The 14,709-nt window shown below is 48.5% G+C and overlaps 1 protein-coding gene across 2 annotated transcripts in view; it reads right to left on the bottom strand.

Moving 5' to 3' along the window:
• KNTC1 (kinetochore associated 1) overlaps positions 1 to 14,709 on the bottom strand; it is a 2,501,313-nt gene that overhangs the window by 1,765,555 nt on the left and 721,049 nt on the right. For both annotated transcript variants that reach the window (XM_069619627.1, XM_069619628.1), the window contains exon 27: positions 5,201 to 5,344. In XM_069619627.1, coding sequence (XP_069475728.1) covers positions 5,201 to 5,344 — 144 coding nt within the window. The remainder of the gene's footprint in view (positions 1 to 5,200; positions 5,345 to 14,709) is intronic.

Here is a 14,709-nt window from a genome sequence, read left to right as displayed (position 1 = left end):
TTGTTCCTGGCAGCGGGTGCAAGTCAGTACTTCGTCCGGGGGAAGAGGGGATTTCGTCGTAGAGGAAGACAGGAGTCCGTTGCACTGCCAGGGAAGAAACCAGCCGCGGAGTTTCTCAGGTACAAGGAGCGGTCCGGTGATTCGCGGTTCAGTGGTGAGTGTCTATCCGGCCGCCGGGGTGCTTGGCACGGGCAGTTCGACCACAAACCGGGCTGGGGTGCGAAGAGAGGAAGGTAAACTGGTTGTGCCCACCAGTCAGGGGAGGAAGCCTCTCCAGCCGGGAGATCTTCGCTGTCCTCGGGAAGTGGTGAGTCGGTGTTAGGCGATCCCCTGCACACCAGTCCACTCCACGTCAGAACACTGCACACATTCCCCCAACATCTCCTCCCACGGTTCGAGGCTCAAGTGATTCGGTGAACCCAAAGGACCGAAAACACCGTACCAGCTTTGGTGTACGGGCTCGATTGCAACCCTTTCTGCATTGGCAATTGCCTTGGAGGACGTATAGCAGAAGGGGCGGTGTTACGTCTTCACGTCGGTCACGTGATCCAGTGTGGCGTTCCTCACGTGACCTAGGTGGACGTCACATGACCCAGAGACGTCACATGACCCAGAGACACACAGTATAAAGGTCTGAGAGACAGAATGCTCATTGCTTCTCAGCTGTCTTCAGACCCTGTTTGGCGTTACGGATTGCTCCTTGTTACTTTGATCTCGGAACTCTACCTCGGACTCCTTCGGACACCCCCTTGTACCTTTGCTTGGAACTGTTTACCAGTTGCCGGATTTTGGACATCACCTCGACTTGTCTTTGGATCATCCCTTGATACCTTGCTGAACTTCTACGCCATTTCCCTACTTGGGATTCAAGTCAAGCCCTATCTCCTACAGGTGGCTAACCCTACATCCACGCTCACCTGCGGTTTTACTCTTCCAGGGACCGCTGCATCATCTGAGTCTCGAACCTCTCTACTAGGTTACCTGGGTTTCCCCAACACCAGATAGGTAAGACTCTTCAGATCCTATTGTTTGCCTGATTGTATTGTAATTGCCTGGTACTTAACCTCGTTCCCTTTTGACAGCAGCATCGGTGTTCCAGAGGTTCCGTGGATCTGGGAAGACATCTCTCACCTGTGGCCTCAAAGGTCGCACAGCGGGTTTCTATTTATTCCCCTGTGCGTCACTTGGGGACGGAGGTCTCATCGGTCTACACGACTCTCAAGTCAGAACAGTCGGTTCTGCAGGGATCCACCGGTGGTGTTGTCGTGGTAGGTCGGCTCAGCTTCTCCCTCGTCGAATTCTCAGGTCCTGTGGCGACTTCTCAAGTTCCAGTCCCCAAAGCCCTGCTTTTATGCAGAAAACCCCCATTCACTCAGCCTAGCTGTCACTCAAACATGCTAAGTGGTGAGCCGGCTGGCGGTATGTTCGAGGCTATGAGAATTAAACAATTAAAGTTGGTAGCCTCGAACAATGGGAAAATCCCATAGGAAAATATTCGCGGTCGAATATAAAAAGTAGTTTCCACTGCCACCAGCCAAAACTCGATCAGGGGGGACGGAGACGTGCCCCCTCGACTAACAGACCCCGGAGCAATCGAATTGCCCCGACCATAATGTCCACAATACGATGGTTTGTACTGGTTTCTGTTAATAATTTGGGACTAGTAAAGCCAATGGTGACTTTACATGCCCTGGGAGACGGTAGTCAGTCCCAGGGTATGGAGTCTATGGTGGGGTGTCACTATGACACCCCTCCCCTGTATTACTGCACGGAGGGTGCTGTGTAACACACATAGTAAAAACACATGAGACCCTATGGAGTAAAGGACCCCATAGCCCATAAAACACATTAACAGTCAAAGGAACACCATCAATCATGTCCAAGATTGGGAGAAAAAGAGTCTCACTCTTGGCAGGGGGAAAAAAAACCCAGAAATCCAGCAAAGCTGCTGGGGGACTCACTAGGTTAGGAAATTCAGCCTAAAGAGAGAATTCTCCCTAACAGTAGAACACACAAAAACACACTGTAAGAGTGGGAAAAAGGCTCACACTCTTACCAGGTGGAAACAAAAATAAACCCCAGAAATCCAGCAAAGCTGTTGAGGGACTCACTAAGTAAGGGAAATTAGCCATAAATGAGAATTCTCCCAAACACTGGTCTCTGGGTCATACTGCCCCCAGCCAATGACTGCCCTCTACCTAAGCCCCTTCTCTGGCAGCCATCTTCAGATTTGGTAGCACGTAAAGTGGCAGTAGGACCAAGAGAAGAGCTGCAGAGGGGTAGGCTGGAGGGTTCGCATGTGAATCCATGCCAGACCCATGCTGGAGAACAACAGTTACAGGTAAGTAACTTTTTCCTTCTCCAGCATGGGGTCTGGCATGGATTCACATGCTCATGAATACAAGAATACATAGCAGTACACACATGCACAAACACGGGAGGTGGCAAGGCTCAACATTAATCATTACAACAACTCAACATTAAGCATCTCTGACCTCCTCACCAGGCTCACCTTCAAGCGAACAGGTTGCGCAGCACTGCTTGGCCGACTCTGCACTCCTCCCTGGGATCCCGGTCGACGCAGTAGAATCTCGTGAAGGTGTGCGTCAACCTCCACGTAGCAGCCCTGCAGATGTCCAGCAGTGGCACACCAGACAGGAACGCCATAGTAGCAACGATCGCTCTGGTCTAATGGGCTCTCGGACGGCCAGGCACCGGTCGGTTTGCCAACAGGTGACAGTGCATGATGCAGCCGGAGAGCCATCTGGAAATGGAAGCCTTGGAGAGGGCCTTCCCTTGGTTCACAGGGCCAAAGTTCACAAACAGCTGTGATGTCTTCCGAAAACTCCTTGTGCGGTCCACGTAGAACTTCAGCGCTCTAGCCACATCCAGCGAGTGCAAAGTCCTTTCAGCCGGCGACAAAGGTGACGGGAAGAAAACAGGCAACACCAAGGGCTTGTTGAGATGGAGGGGGGCTTACAGGAGAGGGCCTGGATCTCTCCCACTCGTCGTGCAGAGGTGATGGCCACAAGAAACGCTGTCTTCCACGATAGAAATTTCAGGGCGATGAATGCAAAGGCTCGAATGGCGGACCAATGAGCCTGGTCAGCACCATGTTGAGCTCCCACGCCGGGGGCCAGAACCTTCACCGGCGGGAAGGAGCGGAAAAGTCCTTTCATGAACTCCTTCACCAGGTGGTGGGACCACATCGATGACCGCCCCGGAGTTCTGGTGTAGCGGGAGATAGCCGCCAGATGAATTTTGATGGAGGCATGAGTCAGCCCCGCCTTGGCCAGCGACAGCAAATACGGCAGCACTTGAGGGGCCGTAATCCATAGAGGGTTCATCTTCTGTGCGCAGCACCAGACTGAGAACCTGTTCCATTTATGTCCATAACACTTCAGAGTCGAGGAAGCACTTGCCTTGGAAAGTACCTCCTTGCAGTCTGCCGGGATACTGTAGCCTCCGAAGTCTAGTGCTGCAGGAGCCAGGCCTGCAGGTTCAGATATCCTTGTTTGTGATGCAGGATCGCGCCTCCTTCCCTGGCGAAAAGATCTGTGTCCATCGACCGCTTGACTGGAGGGGACGCTGACATGTCCAGAAAATCCGGGAACCATATCTGTCTCAGCCACGCCAGTGCGACGAGGATCATCCTGCACCAGGACCGTCTGAGTTGACTGATGAGTCGCAGAAGCAACAGCAACTGTGGGAATGCATAGAGGAACAGGCCATCCCAGAGGAATGAGAACGCAGCCCCCATGCTCCCAGACTGGGCAAACCTGCTGGCGAACCTCCGGCACTTGGTGTTCGTCGCCATCGCAAACAGATCTATCTGGGGATTGCCCCATCGTCGAAACAGTAGGTTCACCTGATCCTGCCGAAGTTCCCACTCGTGGCAAGAGCGCAGCTCCCTGCTGAGTGAATCGGCACTGTGTTCTTCACTCCTGCCAGATGAAAGGGTACCAGGAACATCCCCTGGGCGACGGCCCAGTGCCACAGATCTTGCGCTTCCTTGCAGAGAGCCGGAGATCTGGTGCCCCCCTGCTTCCGGATGTAGAACATCGTGGTGGTGTTGTCGGTGAAGACCCATACCACCTTGCCCTTGAGGGAAGGAAGGAAGGACCTGAGAGCCCAGAATACTGTCTGGAGCTCCAAGACGATGTGCAGCTCCCTCTCCTCCGGGAGCCAAAGCCCTCTTGCATGGAGATCTTCGCTGTGTGCGCCCCATCCCCCCAGGGAGGTGTGTTGTCACAGTTTCCTGATGAGCCGGGGTCTGGAGGTTCATGCCTGCCGCGAGATGCGCGTGGGTGCCAGTCTCATTGAGGGGGATATTGTCCTTGAAGCTTCCCGCCATTTGTATCCAACGGGCGTCGAAATCCTGCAGCGGTCACATTTGCAACCTGCACCTGCAACGCAAGCCGTACGAGGTATATGCATGATATCATGCCGAGCAGGGACTTGATAGACCTCACCCTGGCAACTTCCATGGTCAAAAGCCGTTGTACCTTGCACAGGAAGGCCTTTATCCTCTCCTCCGACGGTGAAGCCAGCCGCGCCACCGTTTTGAGCCTGGCTCCCAGGAACAGGGCGTCCTGCAATGGCACCAAGCAGGACTTCGCAAAGTTTATTGAGAATCCCAGTTCTGTGAGCAGGCGAACGGACCTCACTGTGTGGTCGACAGATGTTTCTTTCCCCAGACCACACTGAGATTTTGAGCGACCGCACTGGAGATTTTGCAGATGGTCGACCTAAGGGCAGTTTCTCGGCCCTATCACGTAGCGAATTTGCATGTATTTTAGAGCATGACGCAAAGGCCTCCGTGTCATGACCAACACCTAGACACCACAGACGCAAGGAGATATGTTTAGTAAACATAATGTAGCTATTGTTAATAGACCTCTGTCATGCCTGAACATCACAATTAGAATGATTTGAAGGTAAAAATACACTCTGAATAGATTGAGGGGGTGGGAGTTCGAAACAATTTGCATCAAGGGAAAGCATACTGTTAAATGTATATAAATTGGATAAGATGACCAGATTAACCAGTTGTATTTTGATTGGTTGGTTAATTCAAATACAAAATAAAATTGAAAACTGGAATCCCTAGGTAATTAATTACCTTTACACACATACTCTGTGCTGCTCCAAGCACACCACCCTCATTTTAATTACAATGATGTATAAAACGGATCTTTACCTTTATATACTGAAGCAGAAGTTCTTCCTCTTGCAGGTTGAAGTGGTGCATGTAAGGTCTTATAACTTTATCCAAGGTCGAAGGAATCAGCTGTGGAGCCAACACTTTATCCAGCATGCGGAATACAATGGTAGTTGTAGTTTCCTAGGAGGAGGAGCATACGCATATTTTTTATAGCATTTGGGATTCATAAACATTAACTGTTCAAAATACTAAATAATGCATTTAAATGTCAATGATAATTATAAGGGATCAAGAGTAAGACTCAGACACAGTAGCATCTTGATTGTAGGTTACAGACTTTTTTGGCATAAAAGAAAACGGAAGGGAGAAGTCCTATCTGATCCTAATTCTAAAAGGGATTTTCCTGCTTCAACAAAATTAACAAACGTCTATGTCAGGATGTTAAATCATAAAGAGTCGCGTGTCCAAAATCCCTAAACTGACCCTTTCCCTAAACGCCGTTCGCCAAGCTAAACTTAATATGTGTTCATGGGTGTTTCTGAAACTGAACACTTGTAACTTTCACAAAATTACCAACAAAGTTCTAAGGTGCAGCAAAACAAAAGTATAAAAATCCACTAGGAAAGGGGTCTTCCCTTCCCCTAGATTTCCTCTAGTGGTCCAAATGTCAATCTGTTATTAAGGTTTCAGTTTTGGTCAAGGCGGAAAGGCTCTTCCCTTGAATTTCCTTCAAAGTACACAATTAATTTGAAAGTACATAATTCTCTTCAATACACAGTGTTCTCTTGAATTGTTTGCTCAAGGGGGAATGTCTTTCCCTTGAACCTCCTTGAAGCACATACAACTCTCTTACTGTTTTCACAACTTCACAGAGGGGTTTTGACCCCTGGACTTTCTCGGTCTTTTCACTTTCCCTGGCATACTCTCCTGCCAGATTATTGCAAGTTTATAACGTTGCTTTAAAAATGGAAATGGGTCCTCCCTTTTCCAACTGTTTAACTATTTCAGATTGGGATTTCAATCCCACGTTCCTCTTCCTCTTCATCCTCCCCCGGTTTACTTGCCTGCCAGGGTGTTACAACTTTCTTACTAAGGTGGAAGTCCTAGACTCTCACATTGCCTGGTTCACCATCCTGCCAGGGCTTTTGCACATTGCCTGGTTCACTATCCTACCAGGGCTTTTCCACCTTTCAATCAATCACTCTCGGCTGTATCCAGAAAATAATCCTTTTCATATGCTGAGTCACCAACGCTTTCTTAATGTATGCATACATTTCATTTCTCTTGCTTTAACTCTTAATAATGTGGCTCTTAATGTTCATATCAGTTTCACTGTCCTTCCTTGGACTCTTAACAATATTCGTATTAGTTTCAACTGTTTCACTTACTTTTCTTGGGCTCTCACACACTGTGCATCATAAGCAGCATTCACCCTGAAGTGTCCCGGTAACTTGTTCACTCTCCCCGCGATTACCAGTCTTCAGTGGCTGCTTTGGTGTTCCTCGCGTTTCAGCCACAGCTTCACTTTTAGCCCGCTCACTATCGGTGAGTTCTGCTAGCAGCTCGGCTTCCGCTTCCACTCACTTGGCGTGTGGCAGGTCCAGCTGCCATTGACAGAAGCGGCAAACTTCTTCTAGTTTTGCATTTCTGCACGCCATGTCTCTCCTCTGCACGACGTTCCACTCCTTCCCAGCCTTCCGGACCGTGTCCTAATCAGTTAGCCGCAGCTGCGGCATATGCCAGTTTTGCTGCTTCACTCTCCCTTGCTGTTCACCTGTGTCCATTTTAAATGTCCTTGTCTTATTTTGAATTCTCCAACGACTAGAATGAGGTATTTTACCGCGTCTGGTCATCCAACTTACTCTATCCCTCTACCTCGTCTCAGTACTTGGAAAGGGGGGGGAGGGGCAAACAGTGTTGTTGGTTAGAAGAATGTGGGAATTAACCATCCACATTACAATAAGCCATAATGGAGTGCTGCAAAGGTACATGGCTGTTAATAAGAGGTATATCTGAAGGGCTGTTTTTATTAAATATTTCTTTGCCTCCCTGTAGTTCTCCTCTACATGGTCCTCCCGCAGACAGCCATCCCCAGTGTCAGAGTTAGGTGGCTTCTTCCTTTCCCTGGCCACATAGGAGAAGCATCCCTCCAGAGAATCAGTGACGAGGCGGTCGGATTTGTCACTTAAGATGAAAAGGCAATAAAAACATTACAAAAGTCATCAACATCTATACCCTTAACACAGAAGTACAACAAAATGCATTTAAAACCACGTTTACAACAATCTAATTGGCAGTACTACACTGAACACAAGGCAATGTGATTATACACAAGTTAACATCTTATCAGCACTGTCTCTCCATACAGGCAAAGAAACAGCATTGCACAAAGATACTTTTCTACCAAGTAATTAACAAGCAATGGCAAATGGAACAGATTTGGTCTTGCGAAACCATAAAACGTTTTGGTTGGCTGGCCTTCTACCAAGTACCAGGCAGAGAACCAGGGAGAATGCCTGCATTGCAGAAGAAGCATTGACAAAGTAGAGCAGTGTGGCGTCCTTGCTTTCACCTACTCCCACAAGTATCCGCTGTGATTTTCATTTAGCAGTCTAGTCAGTGTCACATCCCATGCACTTAACAATATCTCAGTTTCCCTCAAATTGGTGCTAAAGGGCTTCCCACAAGCTTATACTAACAGTGTTGCTAAACTGCCACCTATGAGCGAAGGCCAATGGTGGCACCAACCGACCCCCAGCGAGCCAAAAGAATGCAGCCTCTACATGGTGGTACAAACCTACTTATCACCCGAAATTAATAGTTGCACTAATAAGTCAAAACCTCACGGTGGTGCCACAGTACCATATGTGAGTCAACACTAATAGTGGTGCCAAAGTGGTGAGCCAAAATGAATTGCAGAGCTAAAGCCGCACCAATGAGCAAAAATAAAACCTAGGCTAAAGTACAAATTACTTACCCTTGGTAATGTTCCTTTGACTGGATGTTCCTCCCACGTATACCTCATCTTTGATATATTCCATCCAGGGTCAATTGCTTCGGGCATTTAAAAAAAAAACAAAAAAAACACACACTATAGGGGCTGTGCGTCGTTGATCTCATGCCCTCAGCAGCCTCCGTTCCCCTCTAGAGTAGGATGTGGACATTGGGATACATAGCATGCATTGCGCCCATTACCTCAGTGCTTAGTTTTTCACCTCTCATATGCACAGACGTCTAAGGCCACAAGATGACCTAACATTAGAAGAGAATGTGCACATTCTCCCAAAGGTAGAGGGGGCAGGTTGGGAGGGCGATGAGAAACGCGTGGGAGAAACATCCAGTCGAAAGAACATTAGCAAGGATAAGCAATGTGTTCTTTAAATGGATTGTGTCCTCCCATGTATAGCTCATCCTTGATAGACTCCCTTGTGTTGTAGGTGTTGGGGGACAGAATTTACTTTTCAGTAATGCTGTGGAAAACACCATTCACAAACTTCGCCTATTGACCAGATGCAGAATTCAAACAGTTAGGCTCGGTGAGAAGGTATGAAGCGAAGACCAGGTTGCAGCACTACAGATGTCCTGCAATAGTGGCTCACTGTTGCGAAGCAGAAGTAGCTACACCTCTGGCAGAATGAGCTCATAAGCTGGTAGGGACATATTTGCCCACCAAGTTGTAGCATTCAGAAATGCTGAAAATAATACAACAGGATAATGTCTGCTTGGTTACAGCTTACGACCAGCGTATCCCACAAAAAGCTGCTTGCCCTGTCTGAGTTTTGCTAGTCTATGGATGTAGAAACACAAAGCCCCTTTCAGATCTAGGCAAAGAAGCCTCTCCTCTTCTTTGGAGGGATGTGGAGGCGGATAGAAAGCAGGGAGCACAATCGTCTGTGCCAAATCAAACTCTGAGACCAACTTAAGTAGAAATGAAGGAAGAACCTTCAACACAACCTTTTCCTTTCAAAAGGTGATAAACGGAGGATTACAGGATAAGGCTTGCAAATCATTGGCTCTATGAGCCGAGGTAATGGCAGTTAAGACAGTTTTAAGGGTCAACATCCTAAAGTGACATGAATTGAGAGGTTCAAATGGAGCCCACATGAGAAACTTTAGCACCAGATTCAGAATCCGGACCAGAACAACGAATGGGACAACGGGGAAAACATTAGTTAACCCCTTTAGAAACTGTATCATGACAGGGACCTTACAATACAATCCCTGCACTAGTGATAGACGACGCTGCCAAATATCCTGTTGCAGTCGCAACTTGCAACCCCTGATGGGATAAACTGCCACAAGAGAAGGGGGCAATATTTTTCGCTCTGCACCAGATGCAAAACATGTTTCAACGGCAGCAGTACAAAGACTTTGTCGCTTGTCTTCTGGCCGAAAACAACACATCCATTACATCTTCCAGAAGGTCTCAATCTTTGTATGCATCTTAACCTCTCAGAAATCAGGCGTGAAGGTTCAGGATCTAGATTTCTGGGTTAAGAATATGACCTCCCTCTCTTTGGAGAAGACTAATTGGAGAGCAGATGGACAAGTACAAAAGGCCAGGCTACAACGTTCTCTTCACCCAATCAGGGGCAATGAGGATCATGGGCTGCCCGAACTTCCACAACCTCCTGATGACATGAGGAATGACTGGGACTGGAGGGAACGCAAACAAGAGTGGAAATTACCAGTCCACTACGAATGCATCTCCCAGAGCACCTGAGGAAATTCCCTGGAGCAAAATAGGTCACACTTCCTGTTGACACTGGACACAAACAGATCCACTTGGGTTCCCCAAAGGGTGAAGATCTCGAAGGACTTTCCGAGGTAGCTCCCACTCATGGGAGACCGTGCTCTGCCTGCTCAGAGCATCCGCCACAGTGTTCTCTCTGGCTGGGTGAACGGCCAAAAGATTCCTTCTTGTAGTGCCCAAAACCAGAGCTGAACTGACTCTCTTTACAGTGGTGGTAACCCTACACCACCTCTCTTGTTGAGGTAATGCATGGCCATTCTTTCCCCAGAGGGAAGAAAAGCCATCAGAGCTAGTCTGAAGGCCCTCAGCTCCAAAAGGGTGAGGTGTAGTGCGACCGCTGATTGCCAGATTGTTGGCATGAGTTCCACAACAGTCAATGGAGGTGTCTATAACTACTGTTATCTCCGGTCATGGTTGACAAAAGGGTTCCCCCTTCAACACATTCTCCCTGCAGGCCCACCACAGGAGATCCTGCGCGACATTGATCAGTACCTTAAGATCTGCCATTCTGCTGGAGAACTGTGACCACTAGAATCTGAGGGCCCATCGGAGGGATCTCATTTTCAGAAAGGCCTTGAATATCAAAGGCTGGCGGTCATTGGGAATTTCAAAACTTCATGACCATCTGCTGAATATGCTGTGCCCTCAGCAAGGCTTTCACAGAGAGAGCATCCAGGACAGCTCCAATGAACTGAGTAGGTATCAGGTGGGACTTCTTGAAATGGAGGGAGACGCCCAGTTTGTGGAGAGAGTGGCAGGTGATACTGAGATGTTCCGGGACCTGTTCGGAAGAATGGGCCCTGATCAGCCAATCGTCCAGCTAGGGGTAGATATGAAACCCTCCCCCTTCTCAGACTTGCTGCCACCACCATCAGCTTGGTGAAAACCCTTGGGCAGCGGTGAGCCGAAAGGCAGAAACCAAAATTGAAAATGAGAAATGCCACTGGCAAACATCAGACAATTCCTTTTTTTGCGATTAATAGGCACACGGAAGTAAGCATCCTGCAGATCCAATGGAACCATCCAATCCTGGAGCTGTAGGGCCTGTAGGATCTGAGAAAAAGTGACCATCTTGAACTTGTCCTTCTGGAGGAACTTGTTCAAGCAATGCCTAGCTATTCTTCCAGATGTTGAGACAGCCTGCCCCCCCCCAACACCTCCCCCACTACGGTCCTGTGTACCAAGGCCTCTGAGATTTTGGCGCAGCAGTGGTGGCTGCTGATGGCAAAGGGGTTGCAGCTGCCTGGACGGACTAACCACCACAAGGAAATCTCTGGCCCCTTTGTGTGCTCTGACCTCTTGTCCTAATTGATGAATAATAGTGACAGGTCCGTCCCCTCCAACCTTGAGAAACAGTGTGGGTATGTTGCGGCTGTCAAAATTGCAGCACACAGAGATTCCAATGCTACTTTCACAGACTGACACTTTTCAAAGCTTTCATCTGCCTTGGACCCAAACAATCAGAAACAGTTGAAAGACCTGTTCAGAAACCTTGCTTGGACATCTGGTACAAAGCAAGACTTCAGCAACCAGGTAAATCTCTGAGACAGTACTGGCTGCCATCGCTCTGCTAACACTGTCTGCTGAGTTACACAACAATGATTGAAAACATTTTTTTTTCTTTTTTTTAATTGAATGAGACAGAAGCACTCATCTAAGAGCCATCACCAGATGTCGTCTTGTTTGGATAGAAGTGACAAACCACAGAACTTTCTGAGCAGGGGTTGATGAGGAATCTGTGGGAGAAGAATCCATAGAAAGATCATTACGGTGACTAATTTCTCCTTCAATGGATTGCTTTTCTCCCACAGGTTTCTCATCTTGATAGACTCCACAACCAGTTAGAATAACAGATGGGCAGAACGTTTTTAAAAAGTAGATTCTGTAGAACCACCCTACGAAATTATGCATCAGCTCCCTGTGCAACATCCAAGGCATATAGTGCTTGGTAAAACGTAAGGATGACCATGTGGCTGCCTGACATATATCCCCAACAGGAACCCCTCTTTGGGGGGTAGTAGAGGCCTAAGCCCATCTGGTTGAGTGGTCCCCGATGCCCGCTTGAACCTCCATGCCTGACAATTGGTAAGACTCAGATATGCACAAAACAATCCAACGTGACAGATTGTTTTGTTATGGCATGACCTTTTCGAGACAAAGAATGGGCCACAAACAACTGATATGACCTCCGAAACTCAAATGTGTGGGCTCAACGGATCTCTTCGGGTCAAGGCGGTGGAACCACTCTTCCTCATTCGAGGGATGTGGAGGAGAGTGAAGGACAGGCAAATCGATAGACTGGGACATCTGAAACTCTGAAATCACCTTAGGAAGGAAACCAGGCCTGACAGTGACAAGGATGGCACTCTATTAAGAGTGGCACTGGACACCCAGGAAAGAATTGGGTGGTTGTGCCAAAGTAAAGTGGACAGAAAAGTTCACTCACAGCTGAAAGATAGGAGAGCTAAGAGTAGGCAAGTGTAGTAAGGGAAAAGGTACAGGATAGATTCCCTCTAGGGGTGTATGCAGATATAGGAAAAGAGTATTCCACGAACCTTAGGAAAACTCTAACCTTCTGCACAGTTTGCTATAACAGAGGCCCACACTGTTTGCTCATGGCTTGGAACAGCAGCTATGGGTGTCTGTAACGTAGAAACTAGACAAGGGAAAGGGCAGAGGTTGCCTGACGGAAACCAACAGACAAGCTCTGTACAAGGGGTTTACAAACAGTACAAGAGAAGACACTAACAGATAAATCCAGGGAAAAGGAAGTCGAATAGCAAACTAGCAGAAGGAAAAGGAAGGGAAAGCCGTATAACAGGATTGGATGGGAAGAAAGTACCGAGGGTTAGAAACAAGGAAGAAAGCAAGGGAGTAGCAGTCAGGAAAAACAGAGGAACTGTAATAACAAAGCAAATAACGAATGTAAACTGATGTGGATAGCAGGGAACAGTAGGGTACAAGGTAGAAACTCAGAAAAGCAGGGAAAATAATGGGCAAGCCCAAAAGGAGCAGGGCTGTAAGGAAGGAAGACCCGAGGGATAGGGCTTAGGGCAGCGGAGTGAAACAGGCTGCACGGCAAGGAGCCCAGAAGGGCCGGGCAGCAAGGAGTGAGCCCAAAAGGAGCAGGGCTGTAAGGAAGGTAGCCCAGAGGGAATGGCAGAAGGTAGCAGCGGAGCGTGATCGGCTGCTTGGCTGGAGCCTGGAAGGCAATGGCGGAAGGTAGCAGCGGAGCGTGATCGGCTGCTTGGCTGGAATGCAATGGCAGAAGGTAGCAGCGGAGCGTGATCGGCTGCTTGGCTGGAAGGCAATGGCGGAAGGTAGCAGCGGAGCGTGATCGGCTGCTTGGCTGGAGCCTGAAAGGCAAGGACGGAAGGTAGCAGTGGAGCGTGATCGGCTGCAAGGCTGAATCCTGGAAGGCAATGGCGGAAGGTAGCAGCGGGGCGTGATCGGCTGCAAGGCTGAATCCTGGAGGGCAATGGCTGCTATGCAGAGGAATCGTATACAAAGATACAAAGCTTGAAGCAAAAAGGTGCTGGAAGGACTCTTAATTCAAGATACTGAGCCCCTGCAGGCAGCAGCTTTTATACTGCCCAGCCCAGCACAGTGGCAGGCTAATTGGTAGCACCTGGCTAAGCACACCTGCAGACAATCGGCCACCTCCCTCTCTGTTCCTGAGCAGGTGGAAGCAGAGCAAATCCCTAAGGCTTCTGGGGATTGTAGTTCCGAAGATGACGAATAGGAAGGGCCAGGAATAGATGGTTGTAGTCAAGTGCATTGTGGTAAGTGTAGTTTGGCAAATGGGAAATAAAGTCCAAGAAGTGAATATCAGTTGATCCAAGAGTTTTCCACAGATAAATGAATACCAATTTGTCCATTTTGATCGCCAATGTAGGTGCCCATAGCACAGGCATGACAGACTCTCACGAAAGAACCTTAAAAAAGGGGATTTGCAGCACAAAGCTTGCAGTTCACTAACATTCCTGGCAGATAAGATTGCCACCAAAAAAGAGCTCTCTTAAGCTTTAACAGCTGTAAAGGACTTGAGTGTATAGGGTCAAACTTAACTGCCATCAAGTAGGTAAAAACCAGATTAAGATCCCAATCTGGGACACCAAAGGGGGTTGGCGGAAACTTAATGAGAAGGCCCTTCAGGAATTGGGGCATGACCGGAATAGTAAAGAAGGTACATTGGTCCGGGGACCTCTTTAAAACAGATAGGGCCGCAAAATACCCTTTGACTGTGTTGACCTGAAGGCATGACGAGGCCAGTAACAGAAGGAACTCCATCACTATGGTGATGGGGCAAGAGATGGGGTCAATCTCGCGTTCCCTGCACCAGGCCTCAAATCTGCTCCACATGAACACGTACAGAGATCTTGTAGAAGGTCTGCGTGCAGCCAGCAACACCTCATGTCCCATCTCTATAAGGTCCCAGTCATCATATCTCATCCTCTCAAGAGCCACACATCCGGGGTAGGGTGGAGCACTTGACCCCCTCCTGAGTGGGTCAGGAGAGCTGGACGCCGAGGCAACCCGTGAGGCAGACAGATGATCAAATCCAATAGATTGGAGTACCACGTTCTCCTCGCCCAATCTGGGGCGATCAAGATCATGGTCGAAATCTCATCAACCTCCCGAGAACCCATGGATTGACAGGAATCAGAGGGATGGTGTAGTGGAGAGGGAAGGTGCAATCCACAGAAACTGTTGGGACTCCATGGCGAACAGATCCACTGCTGGGGTACCCCAGAGAGTGAAGAACTCTCCAGGACTTCCTGGCACACTTCTC

The sequence above is a fragment of the Ambystoma mexicanum genome, chromosome 10 (assembly GCF_040938575.1).
Source record: "Ambystoma mexicanum isolate Mex_15411 chromosome 10, UKY_AmexF1_1, whole genome shotgun sequence".
Lineage (NCBI taxonomy): Eukaryota > Metazoa > Chordata > Amphibia > Caudata > Ambystomatidae > Ambystoma > Ambystoma mexicanum.
Note: the sequence above shows the minus strand (reverse complement) of the source record. Positions and strands in the feature narration are given on the sequence as shown.